Source organism: Hirsutella rhossiliensis, assembly GCF_020360975.1.
Source record: "Hirsutella rhossiliensis strain HR02 chromosome Unknown scaffold00011, whole genome shotgun sequence".
Classification (NCBI taxonomy): domain Eukaryota; kingdom Fungi; phylum Ascomycota; class Sordariomycetes; order Hypocreales; family Ophiocordycipitaceae; genus Hirsutella; species Hirsutella rhossiliensis.
The window spans coordinates 183,836-205,899 of record NW_025408677.1 but is presented as its reverse complement, the minus strand read 5'-3'; the positions used below and the strand labels follow the sequence as shown (position 1 = coordinate 205,899).

General features: G+C 61.2%; 7 protein-coding genes across 7 annotated transcripts; 1 reads left to right on the top strand and 6 right to left on the bottom strand.

Annotated features, from left to right (window-relative positions):
* Positions 1–592: 592 nt before the first annotated feature.
* HRG_08815 (PIF1-like helicase domain-containing protein) lies at positions 593–6,483 on the bottom strand (the record flags this gene model as incomplete). Its single annotated transcript, XM_044867286.1, has 10 exons — positions 593–1,252; positions 1,305–1,368; positions 1,457–1,893; positions 1,958–2,497; positions 2,551–3,019; positions 3,090–3,269; positions 3,362–3,768; positions 3,861–4,178; positions 4,264–6,163; positions 6,380–6,483. The coding sequence occupies 10 exons, from the start codon at positions 6,481–6,483 to the stop codon at positions 593–595; spliced, it is 5,079 nt and encodes a 1,692-aa protein (XP_044717307.1).
* A 291-nt stretch (positions 6,484–6,774) lies between these two features.
* Positions 6,775–7,386, bottom strand: HRG_08814 (uncharacterized protein; the record flags this gene model as incomplete). The annotated part of the gene is made up of 1 exon (XM_044867285.1): positions 6,775–7,386. One exon carries the CDS (start codon positions 7,384–7,386, stop codon positions 6,775–6,777), a length of 612 nt encoding a protein of 203 aa, XP_044717306.1.
* Positions 7,387–8,143: 757 nt separating this feature from the next.
* HRG_08813 (retrotransposon polyprotein) lies at positions 8,144–9,067 on the bottom strand (the record flags this gene model as incomplete). Its single annotated transcript, XM_044867284.1, has 1 exon — positions 8,144–9,067. The coding sequence occupies one exon, from the start codon at positions 9,065–9,067 to the stop codon at positions 8,144–8,146; it is 924 nt and encodes a 307-aa protein (XP_044717305.1).
* A 783-nt stretch (positions 9,068–9,850) lies between these two features.
* On the bottom strand, positions 9,851–11,002 carry HRG_08812 (reverse transcriptase (RNA-dependent DNA polymerase) domain-containing protein; the record flags this gene model as incomplete). Its single annotated transcript, XM_044867283.1, has 2 exons — positions 9,851–10,794; positions 10,954–11,002. The coding sequence occupies 2 exons, from the start codon at positions 11,000–11,002 to the stop codon at positions 9,851–9,853; spliced, it is 993 nt and encodes a 330-aa protein (XP_044717304.1).
* Positions 11,003–11,526: 524 nt separating this feature from the next.
* HRG_08811 (uncharacterized protein) lies at positions 11,527–13,193 on the bottom strand (the record flags this gene model as incomplete). The annotated part of the gene is made up of 2 exons (XM_044867282.1): positions 11,527–12,111; positions 12,432–13,193. 2 exons carry the CDS (start codon positions 13,191–13,193, stop codon positions 11,527–11,529), a joined length of 1,347 nt encoding a protein of 448 aa, XP_044717303.1.
* Positions 13,194–14,415: 1,222 nt separating this feature from the next.
* HRG_08810 (uncharacterized protein) lies at positions 14,416–15,645 on the top strand (the record flags this gene model as incomplete). The annotated part of the gene is made up of 2 exons (XM_044867281.1): positions 14,416–14,792; positions 14,862–15,645. The coding sequence occupies 2 exons, from the start codon at positions 14,416–14,418 to the stop codon at positions 15,643–15,645; spliced, it is 1,161 nt and encodes a 386-aa protein (XP_044717302.1).
* Positions 15,646–16,835: 1,190 nt separating this feature from the next.
* Positions 16,836–18,660, bottom strand: HRG_08809 (reverse transcriptase (RNA-dependent DNA polymerase) domain-containing protein; the record flags this gene model as incomplete). Its single annotated transcript, XM_044867280.1, has 2 exons — positions 16,836–17,899; positions 18,198–18,660. 2 exons carry the CDS (start codon positions 18,658–18,660, stop codon positions 16,836–16,838), a joined length of 1,527 nt encoding a protein of 508 aa, XP_044717301.1.
* Positions 18,661–22,064: the final 3,404 nt, after the last annotated feature.

Below are 22,064 nucleotides of genomic sequence, written 5' to 3'. Positions count from 1 at the left end.
CTGATTGGCTGATTTATTTCCTCTTGCCTTGAGGAACGTTAGTGACGAAAAGGTTCTTCTGGTTCCTCCCCGGGGAGAAAGAAAAAAAAAACGCCGCCATCAATTTCCCCCCCCCTAAATGCCGCCCTCTGATTCGTCGGCTGCCGTCCTCTAATTCGTCGGCTTGCTCTCTTCAGATTGGTTTAAAAATACAACCTCACCGCTCTCGTCGCCGCCCCTTTTTGCCCTCTTTCCTTGAAGCCCGTCTTCTTTCCTGGCCCTTTCTTTCAAGCTCGCCCCGAATACGCCCTTTCCTCTTTGCCCCCTCCTGGCCCTTGACCTGTGCTCCTTTACGTCGGTAGCTACGGCAAGCCCGCTAGCCTAGAGCCGGCTGGCCTGTGAAGTCTAAATCTCCGCCTTTGCGGTCCGTCTATATTAGACACGCACCCGTCGATGTCCATTAACTACCTTGAGATTGTTGCTCGTATTTCTATCTATCTACGTTGCGCCTTCCCATACTTTTTGCTTTCTCCGCCCCCTGATTGTGTGCTAGGGTAGTCGTCCCAAGGGCAGGATCTCCTCCGCTGCGAGCGAGACGCCTACGCCGCCCGCGTTACCCGCGGAGCCAGTCGGCCGCCTCCTGCGTCGTCTGCCTGCTAAGCTCCTCTAGCCGGGCCTGCGCTGCCGTCATCTCCTCGGGCACCCGGTTCCCGACTAGATCCCGCTCCCGCACCTCCGATACGAGCATGATGCCGTCGAGCGTCGGGCACCGCGACAGCTGCACGTACAGGCTGTACGGGTCGCACGGCGACGGCACCGCCCTCCCCTCGACCGTCGTCATCCTCGCCCCCCGCAGCTCCAGCGCCACGCGCTCCAGCGTCCCGCCCTGCACCTTGTAGTCGGTGCAGGCGAAGGCCGCCGCGCACGGCAGGCCCCTCCGGCTGACGTCGTTGCGCTGCCACGGCCGCTTCCGCTGCGCCGTGATCTTGACGCTGATGGGCGTCAGCAGGATCGTCCCGGCCGGCATCCCGACGAAGTGGAAGTCCCTCGTCGTCTCCGAAGCCAGCACGATGCCCGCCGGCGGCCCGAAGTGCATCGTCAGCTCGGCCGAGACCCGGTGGCCGGGGAAGGCCCGGTCGGGGATGACGTCTACCGCCGTGTAGCCGGCCCCGTTCACTAGCTTCAGCCCCTGGTGCGTGTTCTGGTTCACGACGACCGGCATGCCCGGCACGAAAACGAAGACGGCCGGCACCGGCGTCGCGCTGTCGTCGCCCTGGCACAGCATTAACACCGCCTCCTCCTCCGTCGGCAGGCCCTCCCTCCACTTGTGCTCGGACAGGAATATGCGCGCCGCCGTCCGCCGCCGCGCCCGGAACGCGAGCGCCGCCTCTAGGTTGAGGTTCCAGCGGTTGCGGTTGAGAGGCGTGACCACCGTCAGGCCCGTCTCCACGGGATCCGCCTGCCCGGCCGGTGGCACCTCGAGTTGAGCAGCTCTAGGTCCGACCGGTCCTGCTCCCCCCGGCGGATGCGCCCGAGCAGTCGCCGCAGCTCCGGGTCGCCGGCGGCCCGCATCTGCTCGTCCAGCATGACGACCGTCGTGAACCGCCGCCACAGCGCGTGCGCCTTGTCGTGCTGCCGCCGCTGCTCGGCCGCGAACGCCCCGTCCTCGTCCCACGCCACCGCCGCGCTCGGCAGCAGGATCGACCGCTCCTGCACCGGCCGGAACTGGTGGAAGTCGCCGCAGAAGATCACCACCGGGATGCCGCCGAAGTCTCGCGCCGACCCCCGCAGCCTGCACAGCTGCTCGTTGGCGGCGTGCAGCGTCCGCGCCCCGAGCATGCTGACCTCGTCGATCACCAGCACCTCCTTCTCCTGCCAGTCCATCCGCGACCGGCCGTCGACGAAGCGCTCGCCCTGGCCCGGCAGCCGTACGCCGTCTACGTCCTCGTCGCCCTCCCGCCCGGCCGCCCTGGCCGACCGTAAGGCCGCAGGCCGAGTGTAGTGTGATGCCGTTGATCCGTGCTGCCGCCGTGCCCGACGTCGCCGTCACCAGCAGCCGGCTCGATAGGTCCCTCCGGGCGAGCAGCTCGACGAGCGCCTCGATGACGCGCGACTTGCCGGTGCCGCCCTCGCCGCCGATGAACAGGCAGAGCTGGCCGCCGCCATCGCCGCCTGCGTCGTCGCCCTGCCGGATTCGGTCGAGCTGCCGGCATACGATTAGGAGAGCGATGGCCTGCTTCTCGTTGAGCGTTAGCTGCCCCGCCAGCTCCCTGCCGGCGGCGACGAACGAGCTCGACGGGCCGAGCCGCACGCGCATCACCGCCGCCGTGCCAGCGTCTACGTCGCCGTCGGCCGCCGTTACGTCCATGTCGTCCTCGCCGAAGCCCCCCATCACCCCGCGAAGAGCCGCGCCGCGGTCGGCCCCGACGCCCGCCGCCGCCCCGCCGCCCTGGATGCCCTGGATGGCTCGCTCCCGCTCCCGCGCCGCGCTCCTCTGCTGCGACTTGATGGCCCGCACCTCTTCTTGCCGTGGCAGCGCCGCCCCGAGAGCTCCGAGCCCGGTAGGTTCACCCGCCTGCCTGCCCTCTCCTCCGCCACTACCGTCGCCGCGAGCTCGGCCTCCGACCCCAGCGCCGACTGCTGGAACCGGCAGAGCTGCTGCGTCATCGCTAGCAGCTCTGTTGACTGCGCCGTGACTTGTCCCGCGCCGGCGGCATTCCGGACGACGTCGATGAGCCGGGCCGCGTCGCCCGCCCCGCCGGCGCGGTACGCCTCCTCGCCCCCCTCGGCCGCCCCCCTCCCTTCGTCGCCGGCCTGCGGCGCCGTCATACCGCCCTCCTCGGCCGTGGCGGCCCACTGCTTGGCGTCGCGCTTCGCGTCCTCCGCCGACCGCCGGAGGAGCTGCACGTTGTCTGCGAGCCGCGCGACCCTCGGCGCCAGCGACTCCCGCGCCCGCGCCCAGATGTCGTTGATGTCGCCTGCCTCCTCGCCGAGGAAGGACTCCCACGGCACGAATAGGGCCAGGTGCTGTACCGCCGCCCTAGGCGCTGTTAGCCGATGCCCCTAGCCGCGCTGCCTTCCCTTGGCGCTCCCCGTCTTATGGTGCGCACCTTCGGTGGCACGACTCGTCGTCTCCCTCGCTAAACTCCTTGCTGAGGTATCCGTCGAGGCATACGGTCGCCCCGCTACCCGGCCGCCTAAGCGCCTGCACCCAGCCCTTCCCCGACGCCCAGCTCTCCGCGAAGGTACCTCGCCCCAGCCCGTCCACCGTCGGCGCCGCGGCCGTTTCGCTTTAGCCTTACGAGCGATGCGTAGTCATAAAGGCAGAGGCCCCGTAGGAGCGCCCCTGTGCCGGTAGGCCTCGACGAGGGGGATCCTCGGCCCGGCCTCCTCGACGACGACCGTCTCGTCCGGCGCGTCGCCCGTCGCCTCCGCGCCGCTCGCCCGTCGGAGGTGCCGCCACCGGCGGAAGACGGCCCAGTAGAGCTGGTTCGCGTTCACGTACGCCCACGCCGAGCCGCTGCTAAATTCTGCCGGGTACCCTAGGAGGTGCGCGATCACCTCGACCTGCGACAGCGGCCGCTCCGTAAATACTCGGTTCGCCGCCTTGAGCAGGAACGTTCTCGTCTTGTTCCCCCCTATGGGGTCCGCCGCCGTCGCCACCCCTTCGGCCCCGCCCCCTCGGCCGGCGTCGCGGTCGGCGCCACTTCCGTTGCCCTCTCCCGTCGGCTCTAGCGCGGGAAGGAACTCGGCCGCGGCGGCCACACGCTTCCACACGGGGTCCTCTACCTTCGTCGCATAGTTGGTAATGTAGTAGATAGGGCCATGGTCTTGCGCTGCGTCGCGATGAACGAGATGTCGTGGTTGTGCCGTAGTCCTACTGCCATCGCCCGGTTCCACCGGTTCACCATGCTATGCGTCCGCCGGATCTCGAGCACCCCGTCCGCCGTCAGCGCCGTCCTCTCCACCAGCCTCCACGGCGCCTTGAACCGGCAGAGGTCCCCCTTCCGCGCCCTCGCGCCGAGCGAGTATTTTACGCAGGTCGCGCTATGCGTGTGGATCTGCGTCGCGCCGGCGCAGAAGTTGGCCTCCTCGTCGAAGGTGTCCGTGAAGCGCGCGACGTCGTCGAGCCGCGACGATATGTCCGCCGTGGCCGACCGCTCCGCCTGCACGGCGCAGTAACCTTCTGCGTCTAGCTCCTATAGCCTCGGTCAGCTCGGGGCCCTTCGGCCTGCTACGGATGGGGGCTTAGGGGGGGTTATCATCTTAAGGCGGCCGCCTTACCTCGGAGAAGACGCTATCTACGTAGCGGACGATGCGCTCCCGGTACGCCGCCTGCTTCTCCGTATCGGGGCCGGCGAGCGCCTCGCCAAGGCCCGCGTTGCCCCTTAGCCAGAGGAGCCCGTGGATGTGGAGAGCGCCTCGCTCGTTGGTCTCGACCGCCCCGTAGTACGCGCCGACGTGCCCGAACACCGACTCCTCCCCGACGTTGACGTAGTGCTCGAAGAAGAGCGTCATCTCCCGGTGGAAGAAGACGGCCGAGCTCATCGGGTCCGATATGGCCAGCTGGGTCCGCTTATACGCGGTCCCTAGGTCTCGTAGGAAGGCCTCGGCCTCGTCCGGGTCGCGGCCGCGGTGTGCCGCTAGCCGCAACTTTACCAGGTTTGTAATGTCGTTCGGGTTCAGCGTGAACCAGATGGCCGGCACCCCGTGCCTTATGATGAGGGATAGTATCTTCTTCCGCATACTAAGGCGGCTCTCCCTCGACATCGGCTGCCGGTAGCCGAACACGGAGAGGGACCGGATGAGCTCCTTTACCCCGTCGTCGCTAGTCTTGCCCGTGGCCTCGAGCTCGACCCTCGCCGCCTCGAGCCTCTGCGCCGTTAACGACTTTAACAGGCCCTCGACCCTTGCGAAGTTCTTCCTCGTGACGCATAGCATGCTGGCCTGGCGGTTCCTAGACCGTACGCCCATGTTAAAGACGAGGAAGGCGAAGATAGGGTGCGTCGCGAACCGGCCGCCGTGGCGCCGCAGCACGACGTCGGCCCATGCTTGGAGCTTCATGTTCCGCGTCGACATAAGGCCCTCCGCGACCCGCTCCGCCTGCGTGCCCTGGTTCCCGACGCTAGGGCCCGCGCTCTCCCAGTGGCGTCCTCGTCGGCGAGCCTCGGCCCGCCTAAGCCAAAGGAACAGGGTCGGAAAGGCCTTTGCGAAGAAGGAGGCGTCCGCCGAGTCGGCGAAATCCTCGCCGCGCCGCACCTGTATGTGCGGCTCGACGTCGCCGCCATCGCCCTCCGCCTCTCGGGCCGCAGTCCCTACCCACGTCCTCGGGCCGGCGCGCTCCTCGGGCCCGACGGCACCGCGGGCGAAGCGAATCTTCTCAGCATCGGCCACCTCTGGCGCCCCGTCCAACGGGAACATGCCGGAAGACGTCACCTCGTTGATTACGTCCCCGTCCTCTTCGGGCCTAGCGCCGTCCCCGTCGTCGTCCTCGCACGTGAGCCCGACGTCACGGCTCCCCTCGGTGGGGTCCCGCCCCTGCCTCAGCATCGCGAGGACCTCCTCGATCTCGACCGCACCCTCGTCGTCCATGGCCCGCTCCGACGGCGGCACCACCTGCGCCGTCCGCGTCCTCTCCCGCGCCGACGGCTCGCTTCGCTCTAGCCGCTCGCACACCACTGGCGGCACCCCGTGCGGCGGCGCCCCCCAGCTGGCCATCTCCGCCGCGTCGATCTCGACCTCGCCGTAGAGCGGATTGTTCTCCTTGAGCCAGGCTAGCGCCCTCTCCACCGCCGACCGCCTTACCGACAGCAGGCCCGATAGGTCGCGCGGCCCGGGCCTCTCGGCACCCTGCCACGAGACGTGGATCTCGTCCATGACCCGGAGCAGCGGGTGCGGCAGCACCTTAGCGGCTAGGCCCTGCACGTCGTTTGGGAACACGGTAATGTGGCCCTTGACGTGCCTCGGGTACCTCACGCTCTGCCTCTGACCGCCCGGGATGCTGTACTTCGTCACGAAGCCGTAGCACGAGTTGAGTGAGATGAGCTTCTCCTCGAGCGGCGTGAGGTCCTTCAGCTCGTCGGGGTACGCGTGCTCGCAGCCGAGCCGCCCGTGGAGGTGCATGGCCGGCGACGCCCCCTCGCGCCCGGCCCATCGCGCGCACTCTACGCAGACCGGCACCGGCCTGCCTCCGGGAAGCAGCTTCGGCATCCGAACCGGGACCGCCCGCCCCGCAACGCTGCTCCGCGACCACCCTCCCACGCCATCTCCTCATCTCCCCTTGGCTCGCTTCCGGTAGCATAGCGTGCAGGTCGCGATCGGCAGCGTGCCTGCGTCGTGGAACGCCCGGTAGAACCTCCGCACCGTCCTCACCTGCCTCTCGCGCGGCACCGGCGCGCACCACGTCTGCTCGTTGGCCAGCCTCTCGCCCGCCTCGAACTCCTCGTCGAGGTGCCGCAGCGCGCTGGCCAGGTCCTCGGCCTGCAGCTCCCTTCGTCTCGGCATCTTTTCACCCACCCTGGCGCGTTTCCGCCCGGCCTGCCCACTACTAAGATGGCGTTTCCTCTTCTGCTCGTCTCTCGCCTGGCGTCTTATCGCCGCTCTACCTGCGTCCGGTTAGCTATCACCGTCACACGCCTTCACCTCGCTCTACGACCGTACCTGCCGGTGCGCTATCTCTGCCGCTAACAAGCGGCCCGGCTGCGGGGGGAGTTGTGGCGGGGCCTCGCCCTGCTAGCCGGCCGGGACTGGATGGCTCGCGGCACGTGCTGGCTTCCGGCCGAGACTACGGCCGGGCTAGTCCCGCTCGACGGCGGCGAAGGCCCGGCGGCCCTCCATGTCGGCTGGGGCCAGGTATCCTGCGGAGCCCCCTTGCTTCCGGCCGAGGCTGTAGCCAAACCTATCCCGTTCGACGGCAGTGAAGGACCGGCGGCCCTCCATGTCGGCTGGGGCCGAATGTCCCGTGGAGCGTCCGAACTTCTCGTCTGCGGCGGCGAGGCCCGGCGGTCTCCGCCGTCGGCAGAGACCGGATTTCTCTCGGTGCGCGCTGGCCTTTCCTGAGGCCGAGACGGCGCTGGGCCCGCCCAGCGGCAGCCAGTGCCCGCCGCCCTCGGTGTAGGCGGCAGCCGTTGCCGCCGCACTCGGTGTCGGCTGAGGCTGGATATCCCGCGGCGCGACTCGGCCTGCGCTGATCCTCCATTTCCCTAGTCCTGGCGGTCTTCCCCGCCTCGCCTCGGAGGCGCCTCCCGACGCCTCTTCTTGCTCTCTCCGAGAGGCGCCGCGACCGAGTGCCGGCGCTGCTGTGATCGGCCGGATCTCTGGTCCTGTGTACGGCGCTGCTCGGGCTTCTGGCGCCGGGCTTGCCCTGTCACCCGCTCCGGACTGGACCCTCCCGTTAGCTGGCTTCATCGCGACACCGGTCTACCGAGGCCCCCGCGGACCTCTTGTCTTCCTCGCTTGCGCTGCCCTCTCCGGCCCCGCCTACTTGCGGTGCTACTGGGCTCCCGGCGTAAATCCTCGTAAGTGTAGTAACGGCGTATAAGTCCTTGCCTCGACCATTCATCCTGCACTTGTCTTGCTGACTGGCACCCCTCCTGTGCGTACAGGATCCTCTAGGAAAGTCTATATATCTTACTCGTAGCTCTCTAGTACGTCTACAGGCGTGCCGCTGCTCTTTACATTATACCGGCGCCGCCTTTCTATCGAGCCCGCCCGCTATTGCCCGCCGCTGAAGGCGGCGGGCTATACGGCCTCGGCCGGTCCTTACATGTAGGTCGCCAAGACAGCTTCTTCTTGCCTGTGCTTTGCATGGTACACTTTTTCCGTCTTGTCATCTAGGTCTTGTCGGTCAAAGCCTCAGTACGCCCCTAGACGCTCGCCTGCTGAATTTTGAACCCATGTCTTATGTTACGGCCAGGCACATACGAGCCTTGACGGCTATAAAGATGTATTGGCACTATGAACAAAGACTCAAAGCTAAGGAGCAAGAAAGGAAGACTAGACTACACGACCGAGCGGGCCCTTATATAGACACGAGGTCGCGCGTGGGCACGTGATGCTGCTTGGGCACGTGACACTGGTGAGGTTCTGCGCTGGCTCTCTACGCCGGCGCCCAGGGTCGTGACACTACCCCCCGTCTAAGGCCTTGATATGCGTATCAAGGTAGTCAGTCGTGGCGGCGGGTTCTTGGTTTCACGGCTTTCTCTGCTGTGTCGTCATCGTCTCGTTCCTCGCAGCCCTCCTCCGCTGCAGCACATTCGATCCAGTATTGCAGGTTGACGGGTGGGCCTGCTGCGTCCGGATGTTCATCGTGGAAAATCTTCAATGCCATTGGTGCGTTACGGAAATTCCTAGCCGGGTACCAGGTCTCATCAGGGTCACATCCCTTCCATAAGACCTGGTATTCCAGTCGTCGACTCCTACCGGTTACTCGAGACTGCTGGACTTGATCAACCTCCCACTCGGGTTCTCCGTTGATCTCCTCGGGTGGCGGAGGTGACTGGATCTGCTGGGGCAAGGGGTTATCGGCTGCTTTTCGAAGACGGTCGGCGTGGAATAGGTTCTTCATTTTGTACGACTCGGGCAGCTGCAGTGCGTAGCTATGACCGCGTTCTTCCAGGATTACGAACGGACCTGACCATTGGTTATCTAGCCGAGTAGTCGGAGCGTTCGTGGCGAAGCCTTTCCTGCTGAGAAAAACTCGGTCACCGATGGCAAAGTCGGTTGGTCGTCGTTTCCTATTAGCCTGTTCCTTCTGACGTTCTTGAGCGGCGGTGGCAGCATTCCTGGCGTCTTCCTGGGTTTCCTGGGCGGTCTGCACAAGTTCCCTAGCTCTGGCGGCGGGTCCGGTGGCAGCGGTCTTGTCAGTCGGGGGCAGTGACAGGGGGTTCCGGATATCTCGGCCTAGGGCTACTTTTAACGGTGCCATGTCGATGGAAGAGTGCCAAGACGAGTTATGGGCGAAGTCGAGGGCGGGCAGCAGGGAACTCCAGTTATCTTGATGCTTCGTCACGTAGAATCGTAGCTTTTGATCTAGGTATTGATTTGTAACTTCTACACCCTTGGGTCTGAGGGTGTAGGGAGCTTCCATGACGATGCTTCGTTCCCGTGAGCCGGTTAATCTCTGCGAGGAAGGCGAAATAAACTGTCCAGCGTTGTCAGAAATCCATACGAGGGGCATACCGAAGAAACGATAGAGGTAGCGGAAGTAGCGGCTAGCTAAGACTTCTGCCGTATCGTTTTCTTTCCTGGGAGCGTGGCGATAATCCGGCTTAGCTTGCAGACGAAGGTCCAAACATAGTCATATCCGTAACGGTCTTTCGGCATATCCTTCCCGTCACATTCGACGTGCTCCCAAACAGAGGTCGGTACGGGCAGTGGATGGAGCAGTCCAGGGGTCTTGTCTCGAGGGGTTTTGTTGCGGCGGCAGTCGTGGCAGTTCCGAATATAACGACGGATATCCTCCTTCATCCTTGGCCAGTAGAAGTCTCGTTGGAGCAGCTTGATCACCTTGTTCTGTCCGGCGTGAGCGAAGATCTGGGGTTCGTGGGCTTCGCGAATGAGCGCGGTCTGAAGAAACGTCTGCTTGTCTGAGGTCTGGGCTGGTACGACCAGGTGTGTTCCATGGGTACCGAGGTCTTGGAGGAGGTTCTCTTGGCGGATCAACGAAACGAGTTCGGCTCCCTTCGGGACCGAGTTCGGGTCTAGTTCTGGGCGGTCTTGATCGGGCGTCTGCTGTATCCCTCGGTCTTCTGGGGTCTGTAGGGCACTCGTGGCCCTCAGAACTAATGGTCTAGTAGGCTTAGGTTCGGGACTAAAGTTCTGAGGGGCAGGTTGCCGGCGGCCGTAGGGTCTAGAGAGTCGGTCGCGAAGCCTAGCCTTTCCGGAGGATCAGGGTCACCGTGCGTTCCTCGGCTTCCCGGGCCTTTACGGTAGGGAGCTCCGCTGTCTTCCTGGAGAGGGCATCGGCGACTACGTTCAGTCGACCGGGGCGGTAGAGAAACGGATGTCGAACTGGGCGAGAAAGTCGGACCATCTGATCTGTCGTACCGAGAGCAGGCGCTTCGTAGAGAAATGGACTAAGGCTTCGTGATCGGTGATCACATCGAACTTCTGGCCTAAGAGCTCTGGGTAGAAGTGCTCTAGACTCTGTACGACGGCGAGGAGCTCGATCTTGGATTGGGTAGGCTCGCTCGGCCGGGGTCATGGTCTTAGAGAAGAATCCAACGGGCTTCCAGGTCTGATCAGGCTGTTCCTGCCATAGAACACCAGCTGTGGCATTCCGGGAGGCATCGGTCTCCAGTCGGGTCGGCAGTTCTGGTCTAAAGAAGGCGAGGACCGGGGCTTCGATAGCCAGGCGCTTGAGTTGATCAAATGCTTCGCGTTGCTCCGGGCCCATCACAAAGGCAACATCCTTCTTAAGCAACCGGTTCAAGGGTTCTGCCACTCCGGAGGCGTGGTAGCAGAAAACACGGATGAAGTTGCATAGGCCAACGAATGATCGGATCGCGGTGCGGTCTCGGAGGTCTTCAAACTTCCAGTCTTGTATCGATCGAACTTTCCGAGGGTCGACACTAAGGCCCACACCGGCTTCAAGCAGAACGCCGAGGTAGTCAACCTTGGTCACGTTAAATCTAGACTTCTTGATGTCTCCCTGGAGGTTGGCCTGATGGAGTCGCCAGATCACTTCTTGACAGTCTTTCCAGTGGTCTTCTTCTTTATCCGAGTAGATCAGGACGTCATCTGCGTAGGCGCTGGCGCACCGGTCGAGGAGATCGTGAAGCTGCGCGTTGATAAACTGCTGGAACCAGGCGGGACCTACCTTCAGACCGAACGGGAGGACTTTCCAGCGGAAAGTTCCGAAACGGGTGCGAAAGGCGGTCAAATACTCGAGTCAGGGTCCATGCGGAGACGGTGGAAGGCCTGGATCACATCGATCTTCGTGAAGCGTTGAGCTTCACGGCAACCAAGCAGTACCTTCGAGGGACGGAGCGGGCGTGATGCGACTTTTAAGATGATCGTTCATCCAACGGTAGTCGATGCAGAAGCGGCGGGGGGACGTGATAGGTTTCGGGACGAAGAGGACAGAAGCGGCGTGCGGACTCGGATCGGGCTCGATGAAGTCTATCTCCGGAGGTGATCGACAGTCTCTTTCTCTAGAGGCAGATACTTAACGGGCGTGCGGTACGATGGGGTCCTGTCGGCGAAAGAGGCTTCTCAAGCTCTAGGACTACATCGTGACCGGGTCGGCTCGAAGGTAGGGTGTGGGCCTCTTTCTTCGAGAAGAATCCCTCTAGATGGGTGAGCTGGGGCGGTAGACGACTACGGACACAAGCAACATGCTCAGGGTCTTCTCCTGAGGAACGGAATGCTTTGTCCTGGTAGGTCTTCTGATCCGGGAGACTTTAGCAACGGTTCGAGCACTAGGGACGGTCTGGTCAAGGCCGGAGCTTGGCTCGAGCTGGACTGGATCCCGGGGCATCAACGGTTCGAGTTCGTTCCACTGTTCGAATCTCTCGTGAGACTCTACTTGGCAGACCAGGGCGTTAATCAGGGCTTGATCTTCGGAGGCTTGGACCGAGGCGACGGAGACGAAGTCGGTAGCAGGGCGGTCGTGAGCTGAAAACGGACAGACTTCTTGGCAGACGGAGACTTGGACTGAAACGACGGAGACGGAGTCGGTAACGGGGTCGGGACAGAGGCCGGAGGAGCTTGATCAGAGCGGCGCCAGTTCTTGTGGAGGATCCGGTAGCGTTTCTCCTCTTTCTCGAGCAGGCGGTTCCGCCTCTCAGCGTCGGCCTGGATCTTAGGGTCGATCCGACCCGAGAGCGGGGCTTGACGAGAGAGCTGGATCGTCGGGGAGAACTTGGCGAGGGCAGGAAGATCATCTGGCCAGATGATCTGTCGGGCGGCGCAGTCAAGCAGGAGGCGCTTCTCCCGCATCCAGAAAAGACCGATAAAGATATCATGGCCACACTCAGCTATATCAAATGTCTCGTTTGCGAACGAACGGCCATCGATGACGAAAGTGGCGACCAGCTGTTTCTGGATATAGCCGGCTGGCTTTCCACGGAAGTCTTGGAGGAATCCGACTCGGAGCTCCTTAATCTGGGCTCCGAGTCTTTGGGCGGCGGACTGGGCGAAGGTTGGGCTAACCAGCAAACGGGTTTCGGCTCCGGTATCACAGAGGGAGCGGGCAGGTAAGCTCACACCATCCACTTGGACTTGACTTGGCAGAGTGAATGACTTGCTAGACCTACTCGCTATCTGTGACACCTTAGGGACCATCAAGGAGTCTTGTGATGGTCCTATTCGTTTCCCGAATCTTGATCAGAGTCGTTGGCAGGGACAGGGACGGAGGCGACACGGGAGACAGCATGGGTGCGGTCGGGACAGTCGCGAGAGAGGTGCCCTGTTTTTCCACAAATAAAGCAGGTGCCATTATCCCAATGGACCCTTTTCTCATCGTCGGTCAAGGCTCTGCCAGCATCACGCGAGGTGATAGGGGTCGAGCCGGTCTTGTTCGGAGTCTTGGCGGTAGTCGGAGCAGTCTTAGTCGGCGCGCGGCGAGATCGGTCGGAAGAGCGGGAGTCCTGTGTCTGCCTCATACTCCTCTTCTGGCAGTGGACAGCGTCCTTAATGAACCCACAGAAAACCTCGTAGGTCACGGACTCGTCACGGGTCTTGGTCAAGAGGCTGTTATCTAGGTTGGCCGGGATGTGCTGCCACAAGGTATGCTTCATCTGGTCCTCGGGCACACGACCGGTCGCAGTTAAGTAGTCAAATTCCGCAAGGAAGTCCACAATGTCGGTCTTCCCATTCACGGTAAACTGGAGGCGTTGCAGGCGGTCAAGAGCCTCGGAAAGCTCATTCGGATTGCCATAGGCGGACTCGAGGGCTTGGATCATCTCTGCCACTCCAGAGAAGGGTCGAGTGTCAGAGGAGAAGCGGGTTTCAAGTGCTCGGCGGGCTTTTCCCTCGAGCAGGTTATACAGACAGACCATCCGGCTGTTCTCAGTCCGGAAGGTTCGTACGTCTTCGTCAAATTTGTTCTTTATGCTCAGGATGAAGGAATGGAACTCGTCCTTCTTCCCTGAGAACGTCGCGGAGGCCTTGATGCGCGATTTGGCGGCGTCGCTGTACTCGGGTTCTTGCCCTCTGGGAAGGGGCAAAAACAGGCCAGGCAGCTTTGCCTGTTGGTCGGAAGGCCGGGCCATTTGGGCCGGCAAAAGCAGTCGAGGGCTCCCGGTGCTGTCGATTTGATTCAACAGACAGAGAGCGTTCATTTAGACGGGCCGTTAAGGCCGCAATCTGTTCCCTCATCTCGCGGATGAGAGCGTCTTGGGGGCTCGGGGCAGCCATGGCTACTATTTCGGATTCAGTGGCTTGGCCAGCAAGCCGGGTGGAACGGCGAGGCTGATCAGAGGGCAGGGCTTCCTCGGATATCATAGTCGCGAGGTGATAGGTGTCGGAAATGATACCACGCGGAATCACGGTCAGATGCCTGCACGAGCAGGGACGGTCGGAGGTCAGACGGGACGAATCCCTTGGTCGGAACGGTTGGTCGGACGGCTACACACACGCGTAGTCTTGGTCGGAACGGACGTGATCTCAGCCTTGAGGATCACTTGGTCGGTGGTCGGAGTCTTGGTCGGAACGGTCAGAACGGATGCGCTGGATTTACGTCAGGCGCGTGTGACGTGAAAGCTCGGTGCCTATTTGCTTAATCGCTGGCAAGCGATCTTATTGAGCTTTGAGTAGTGTTACGGCCAGGCACATACGAGCCTTGACGGCTATAAAGATGTATTGGCACTATGAACAAAGACTCAAAGCTAAGGAGCAAGAAAGGAAGACTAGACTACACGACCGAGCGGGCCCTTATATAGACACGAGGTCGCGCGTGGGCACGTGATGCTGCTTGGGCACGTGACACTGGTGAGGTTCTGCGCTGGCTCTCTACGCCGGCGCCCAGGGTCGTGACATCTTACACGTGTTGCGAATAAGTCTGCCTCCTTCTCCTCGAACATAGCTTCGCGCGTCCTGCTTGTCTTAAAACCCTCTACGTCTTACTAGACCGCCTTTCGAAGTTTCCTCTTCTCCTCTTGTCGCATTGTTCTATATACGCATCTTATAGACCTCCTTTATATAGGCTCCTTATCTTAGCCTACCGCTGACGCTACGTTGCTTCTTCGTTTAGGATCCTTTGACTTCTCTTATACACCACGGCCATTAGCCCTTCCTACTACACTAAACTCTTAAGACGGCATATTGGTAGGAGCACTCCTGCCCTATTCCTCGCCGCTTATAGCTTCGCTCCGGCAACGTTGCTCTTCCACTACACGGCCTCGCCATGTCTTCGTCTCCGTCGGCGGACAGCTCTGCCCGCACCTCCGCAAGCCCCTTGTCACTAGCAAGGGCGCGGGCGGCGACATGTCCATGATGTTCTTCGCCCAGCCTGACTGCCCCGCGAGGTTTGCCCACCAGGACGAGCACCGCATCAGAGGCCTTAACGCCGAAGCCATCGCCCGAGTCCTCCTGCCGGTGCCCTCGTGGCTGCTAGAGTCGGAGTATGCACCCCTCCGGGCCGAGGGCGACGATCTAGGGCCCTCCCTCTTCTTTAGTCTAAACCTCTCCATCTACGGCCAGCCGGTCGTCGATACAGACTGGTCCGAGCAGTGGTTCTTTATGAGCGGCCGCGTTCACCCCTACGCCCTCTCCTGGGAGGTGGAGCGCCGCGACGGGCTCGAGGCCGGCCCGGACGATACTATTCTCTACACCGTGCCCGCCCTTATTGTCCGCGACCAAGGTTACCAGCCGTGGGCCCCCTTCCCCTTTTCATTTTAATGCGCCTCCTCACCCACCGCCCCGCTGACTTTGCCCCCTAGCGTCCTGCCGCGCTCCTTGGCCTCTAGCGGCCAGTTCCCGTCTACGCCTCCCGTTGTCTCCTTCCATGGCGCAGTAGCCGGGCCTGGCCTCGACCTCCTACGTCCAGACTTCCTGCCCGGTCTCGGGCCCGACCAGCTCCGCTGCTGCGGCTTCGTCCGGCTCACGACCTACATCGCCCCTGGCCTGCCGGACAGGATTCCATTTAAGGGCTACCACCCCTTCGAGGTCTTTGTTATCTTTCCCGTCTACGTTAACCCTTGGGCCGTGCTATGCAAGAAAATCGCTGAAAAGCCTAACTCTTCCTTCCTGCCCGGCGTCCCCTTTACCTGCACCGGAAAGGTCGTCGGCCTTCTCGACCACCGCGTTATGCTCTCCCCCCCGGGCTCGGAGCGCGATTACGTCTTTATCATCGTCCCGGACAGCTGGACCTTTGTCGATAGGCCCTCGGCCGCCGCCGCCGCCTCGGCTTCCCCCCTCGCTACGCCCCTTAGGCGCCAGACCCCATCCGCCTCCTCTACCTTCGATTCCGTCCGCGCCGCCTTGTACTCCGTTGCCGCGCCGGCCTCGGCCACGTCGGCCCCCCCTTCCTCGGCCTCGGCCCCGACCGCCCCCGACCCCGTCACGCCGCCGCCTAAGCGCTCCCACCCGGCCCTTGCCGATACGCCCATGAAGAGGGCGCGCTTACTACAGCAGCAGCATTCGCCGCCTTCTTCGTCTTCGGACACCGTCGGCCCCGCCGCCCCCTCCTCCTGTCTGTTACGGCCAGGCACATACGAGCCTTGACGGCTATAAAGATGTATTGGCACTATGAACGAAGACTCAAAGCTAAGGAGCAAGAAAGGAAGACTAGACTACACGACCGAGCGGGCCCTTATATAGACACGAGGTCGCGCGTGGGCACGTGATGCTGCTTGGGCACGTGACACTGGTGAGGTGCTGCGCTGGCGGCTCTACGCTGGCGCCCAGGGTCGTGACACTGCCCCCCGTCTAAGGCCTTGATATGCGTATCAAGGTAGTCAGTCGTGGCGGCGGCTTCTTGGTTTCACGGCTTTCTCTGCTGTGTCGTCATCGTCTCGTTCCTCGCAGCCCTCCTCCGCTGCAGCACATTCGATCCAGTATTGCAGGTTGACGGGCGGCCAGCTGAGCCGTCACTTGGGCCATCGTTGGCGGGTCTTCGATTGAGGCCGACGTCTCCTCTTGCAGCTGGAGAATCGGGGTCGAGTCTTGGTCTTGGTCTTGGGTCGAGGGGCCTTGATCAGGCACTTGCGATGCCGTACGGACTGACTTCCTTGTCGGGGGTCCGTAGTCGAGTTTCTTCGGCATCACCTAGTCAAGGGCGAGTCGGGGTCGAATCCAACACGAAGCGAATCGGTGGGCCAAACCTCCTGATCACACACAGGAGGGTCAAGTCGACAGGCGGAGGTTGTTCCTTTCCAGTCTTTAGGAAGAGGAACGGGTCGATGCGCTGCACAGTCCTTAGTGCGTGCGCGGGTCAAGGCCGAGCCGAGCTGCACACGCAGACGAGTCGACAGGTGCCTCCAGTACCTTCGGAGGGCTTGGTCGAGTGTCCTCACGGACAGTCAACCCTCTGATCACATACAGAGGGGTCGGAAGTGATTCGCAACGCAGTCCTTAACGAAGCGAATCGGTCGGGCTCCTGATCACACACAGGAGGGTCGGTCGGTGTTGAGTCGGGGCACAGTCCTTAGTGCAACGGGTCAACGGTCGGTCGGAGTGCACGAGTTTTCAGTCCAGCGCGAAGGACCAGGTTGTGGGTGCCTATTTGTTTATCGCGGGGCACGCGAAGGTTGCCTATATTTGTTTCGCGGGGCACGCGAAGATTGAGCTTTGAGTAGTGTTACGGCCAGGCACATACGAGCCTTGACGGCTATAAAGATGTATTGGCACTATGAACAAAGACTCAAAGCTAAGGAGCAAGAAAGGAAGACTAGACTACACGACCGAGCGGGCCCTTATATAGACACGAGGTCGCGCGTGGGCACGTGATGCTGCTTGGGCACGTGACACTGGTGAGGTGCTGCGCTGGCGGCTCTACGCTGGCGCCCAGGGTCGTGACACTGATCTTGGATTGGGTAGGCTCGCTCGGCCGGGGTCATGGTCCTAGAGAAGAATCCAACGGGCTTCCAGGTCTGATCAGGCTGTTCCTGCCATAGAACACCAGCTGTGGCATTCCGGGAGGCATCGGTCTCCAGTCGGGTCGGCAGTTCTGGTCTAAAGAAGGCGAGGACCGGGGCTTCGATAGCCAGGCGCTTGAGTTGATCAAATGCTTCGCGTTGCTCCGGGCCCATCACAAAGGCAACATCCTTCTTAAGCAACCGGTTCAAGGGTTCTGCCACTCCCGAGGCGTGGTAGCAGAAAACACGGATGAAGTTGCATAGGCCAACGAATGATCGGATCGCGGTGCGGTCTCGGAGGTCTTCAAACTTCCAGTCTTGTATCGATCGAACTTTCCGAGGGTCGACACTAAGGCCCACACCGGCTTCAAGCAGAACGCCGAGGTAGTCAACCTTGGTCACGTTAAATCTAGACTTCTTGATGTCTCCCTGGAGGTTGGCCTGATGGAGTCGCCAGATCACTTCTTGACAGTCTTTCCAGTGGTCTTCTTCTTTATCCGAGTAGATCAGGACGTCATCTGCGTAGGCGCTGGCGCACCGGTCGAGGAGATCGTGAAGCTGCGCGTTGATAAACTGCTGGAACCAGGCGGGACCTACCTTCAGACCGAACGGGAGGACTTTCCAGCGGAAAGTTCCGAAACGGGTGCGAAAGGCGGTCAAATACTCGGAGTCAGGGTCCATGCGGAGACGGTGGAAGGCCTGGATCACATCGATCTTCGTAAAGCGTTGAGCTTCACGGCAACCGAAAGCAGTACCTTCGAGGGACGGAGCGGGCGTGATGCGACTTTTAAGATGATCGTTCATCCAACGGTAGTCGATGCAGAAGCGGCGGGCGGTCGTGTTCGGTTTCGGAGCGAAGAGGACGGATGCGGCGTGCGGACTCGGATCGGGCTCGATGAAGTCTATCTCCGGAGGTGATCGACAGTCTCTTCTCTAGAGGCAGATACTTAACGGGCGTGCGGTACGATGGGGTCCTGTCGGCGAAAGAGGCTTCTCAAGCTCTAGGACTACATCGTGACCGGGTCGGCTCGAAGGTAGGGTGGGCCTCTTTCTTCGAGAAGAATCCTCTAGATGGGTGAGCTGGGGCGGTAGACGACTACGGACACAAGCAACATGCTCAGGGTCTTCTCCTGAGGGAACGGAATGCTTTGTCCCTGGTAGGTCTTCTGATCCGGGAGACTTTAGCAATGGTTCGAGCACTAGGGACGGTCTGGTCAAGGCCGGAGCTTGGCTCGAGCTGGACTGGATCCCGGGGCATCAACGGTTCGAGTTCGTTCCACTGTTCGAATCTCTCGTGAGACTCTACTTGGCAGACCAGAGCGTTAATCAGGGCTTGATCTTCGGAGGCTTGGACCGAGGCGACGGAGACGAAGTCGGTAGCAGGGGCGGTCGTGAGCTGAAAACGGACAGACTTCTTGGCAGACGGAGACTTGGACTGAAACGACGGAGACGGAGTCGGTAACGGGGTCGGGACAGAGGCCGGAGGAGCTTGATCAGAGCGGCGCCAGTTCTTGTGGAGGATCCGGTAGCGTTTCTCCTCTTTCTCGAGCAGGCGGTTCCGCCTCTCAGCGTCGGCCTGGATCTTAGGGTCGATCCGACCCGAGAGCGGGGCTTGACGAGAGAGCTGGATCGTCGGGAGAACTTGGCGAGGCAGGAAGATCATCTGGCCAGATGATCTGTCGGGCGGCGCAGTCAAGCAGGAGGCGCTTCTCCGCATCCAGAAAAGACCGATAAAGATATCATGGCCACACTCAGCTATATCAAATGTCTCGTTTGCGAACGAACGGCCATCGATGACGAAAGTGGCGACCAGCTGTTTCTGGATATAGCCGGCTGGCTTTCCACGGAAGTCTTGGGGAATCCGACTCGGGAGCTCCTTAATCTGGGCTCCGAGTCTTTGGGCGGCGGACTGGGCGAAGGTTGGGCTAACCAGCAAACGGGTTTCGGCTCCGGTATCACAGAGGGAGCGGGCAGGTAGGCTCACACCATCCACTTGGACTTGACTTGGCTGAGTGAATGACTTGCTAGACCTACTCGCTATCTGTGACACCTTAGGGACCATCAAGGAGACTTGTGATGGTCCTATTCGTTTCCCGAATCTTGATCAGAGTCGTTGGCAGGGACAGGGACGGAGGCGACACGGGAGACAGCATGGGTGCGGTCGGGACACTCGCGAGAGAGGTGCCCTGTTTTTCCACAAATAAAGCAGGTGCCATTATCCCAATGGGCCCTTTTCTCATCGTCGGTCAAGGCTCTGCCAGCATCACGCGAGGTGATAGGGGTCGAGCCGGTCTTGTTCGGAGTCTTGGCGGTAGTCGGAGCAGTCTTAGTCGGCGCGCGGCGAGATCGGTCGGAAGAGCGGGAGTCCTGTGTCTGCCTCATACTCCTCTTCTGGCAGTGGACAGCGTCCTTAATGAACCCACAGAAAACCTCGTAGGTCACGGACTCGTCACGGGTCTTGGTCAAGAGGCTGTTATCTAGGTTGGCCGGGATGTGCTGCCACAAGGTATGCTTCATCTGGTCCTCGGGCACACGACCGGTCGCAGTTAAGTAGTCAAATTCCGCAAGAAAGTCCACAATGTCGGTCTTCCCATTCACGGTAAACTGGAGGCGTTGCAGGCGGTCAAGAGCCTCGGAAAGCTCATTCGGATTGCCATAGGCGGACTCAAGGGCTTGGATCATCTCTGCCACTCCAGAGAAGGGTCGAGTGTCAGAGGAGAAGCGGGTTTCAAGTGCTCGGCGGGCTTTTCCTCGAGCAGGTTATACAGACAGACCATCCGGCTGTTCTCAGTCCGGAAGGTTCGTACGTCTTCGTCAAATTTGTTCTTTATGCTCAGGATGAAGGAATGGAACTCGTCCTTCTTCCTGAGAACGTCGCGGAGACCTTGATGCGCGATTTGGCGGCGTCGCTGTACTCGGGGTTCTTGCCCTCTGGGAAGGGGCAAAAACAGGCCAGGCAGCTTTGCCTGTTGGTCGGAAGGCCGGGCCATTTGGGCCGGCAAAAGCAGTCGAGGGCTCCCGGTGCTGTCGATTTGATTCAACAGACGGAGAGCGTTCATTTAGACGGGCCGTTAAGGCCGCAATCTGTCCTCATCTCGCGGATGAGAGCGTCTTGGGGCTCAGGGCAGCCATGGCTGCTATTTCGGATTCAGTGGCTTGGCCAGCAAGCCGGGCAGAACGGCGAGGCTGATCAGAGGGCAGGGCTTCCTCGGATATCATAGTCTCGAGGTCAGAGTCTAGGGTCGGAAATGATACCACGCGGAATCACGGTCAGATGCCTGCACGAGCAGGGACGGTCGGAGGTCAGACGGGACGAATCCCTTGGTCGGAACGGTTGGTCGGACGACTACACACACGCGTAGTCTTGGTCGGAACGGACGTGATCTCAGCCTTGAGGATCACTTGGTCGGTGGTCGGAGTCTTGGTCGGAACGGTCAGAACGGATGCGCTGGATTTACGTCAGGCGCGTGTGACGAAAGCTCGGTGCCTATTTGCTTAATCGCTGGCAAGCGATCTTATTGAGCTTTGAGTAGTGTTACGGCCAGGCACATACGAGCCTTGACGGCTATAAAGATGTATTGGCACTATGAACGAAGACTCAAAGCTAAGGAGCAAGAAAGGAAGACTAGACTACACGACCGAGCGGGCCCTTATATAGACACGAGGTCGCGCGTGGGCACGTGATGCTGCTTGGGCACGTGACACTGGTGAGGTGCTGCGCTGGCGGCTCTACGCTGGCGCCCAGGGTCGTGACACTGTCCCCCGCCAGCCGCTTCTTCGTCTCGACTGGACGGCATCCCGCCCGCTCCCGCTCCCGCTCCCCCGCCTTCCCTTCTCGACTCTATCGTCGCGAGCACCTCCGACCCGCCCGCTCGCCCTCTCCGCTATCGCATGCAGAAATAAGCTGCCTACTATAAACCAATCGCTCTCTTACGCCTCCTGCCTTTACTAAAATGGAACGGGATACTATTCCTAACGCAGCTTGTCGCTGCAAAATTACTATTACTCTACGCATTGCCACGTTTCTCCCTTTATTAAAGGACAGTTTTGGCTTGCGAACCCGTTTCTTACAACACTGCCTGCCTCTAGACGTTCTCCGTGACCTTGTTAATGTCCCATGCGTTGCGCCTCGCCCTTCTCTTTCCCTTCCTTACCATTCCTTCTCTCTCTTGCCAGCTTGCCGCCGCACCTCTCAGTTGCGTTTAGCGGCGACGGGGCCCTGTAGTTGCGCCTCGCAAAGGGGCGTCTTTGTTATCTTACATTCCGTTCCTTAGTTGTGCAAGTCATAGGGACGAGGGTCGCCGAAATCGGCGGTTGGTTCTACAAGGGCCGTTGCGGCGTGTGAGGCTGGCCTTAAGGCCGCCTCGACGGCGTTGCTTGCTTCCCCTCACTAGCTCCCTAGCTTGCCTTTGGCTTGCATCCCTTCTTGTGTACCTTCCAGTCCTCCTTTTGGTGTTGCCTGCTGCAATACGCGACCGCCAGGCATCGGCTGCACCTCCTCGCCCCGCCATCTCTCCACAAACCCGGCAGACCTTCCTCTGTGCTCTGTGCATCCTGCCCTTGCATTTGCTTTGCGCCCATGCTTCCGTCCGCCTGCCCCGCCTCTGCCATCGTGTCCTGCATTTCCTGCCTCGCCCTTATTTCGCATCCTTCTTGACCGCAGAATGACGACACGACCACGAGCACAAACGGTCTCTCTGCATGTAGGTACGATATCGGGCTCTGTAGAATCTCCTTTGCGACTTCGCCGCAACTCTCGCAGCGCGCCCCTGCTGCCTTCCGACACGCCGCCTCGTGCTCCCGTAGGATCGGCCTTATCCACTGTAGGAACAGTGCGCTGGCTTCGTGGTTCGGCCTCGCCTGGCCTACCTGCGTCACGAGCGTCTTCGGGATGCTATGCTTGTACTTGAGCTCCGTGGCCCCGAATTCGCACCAGAACTCCACGGAAACGTTGCAAGTGGCCATGCTGTAGTTGTGCCTTGAGGAACGAGGAACGAGTGACGAAAGGTTCTTAGGGTTCCTCCCCGGGGAGAAAAAAAATTCGCCATGCCTTGAGGAACGAAAGGA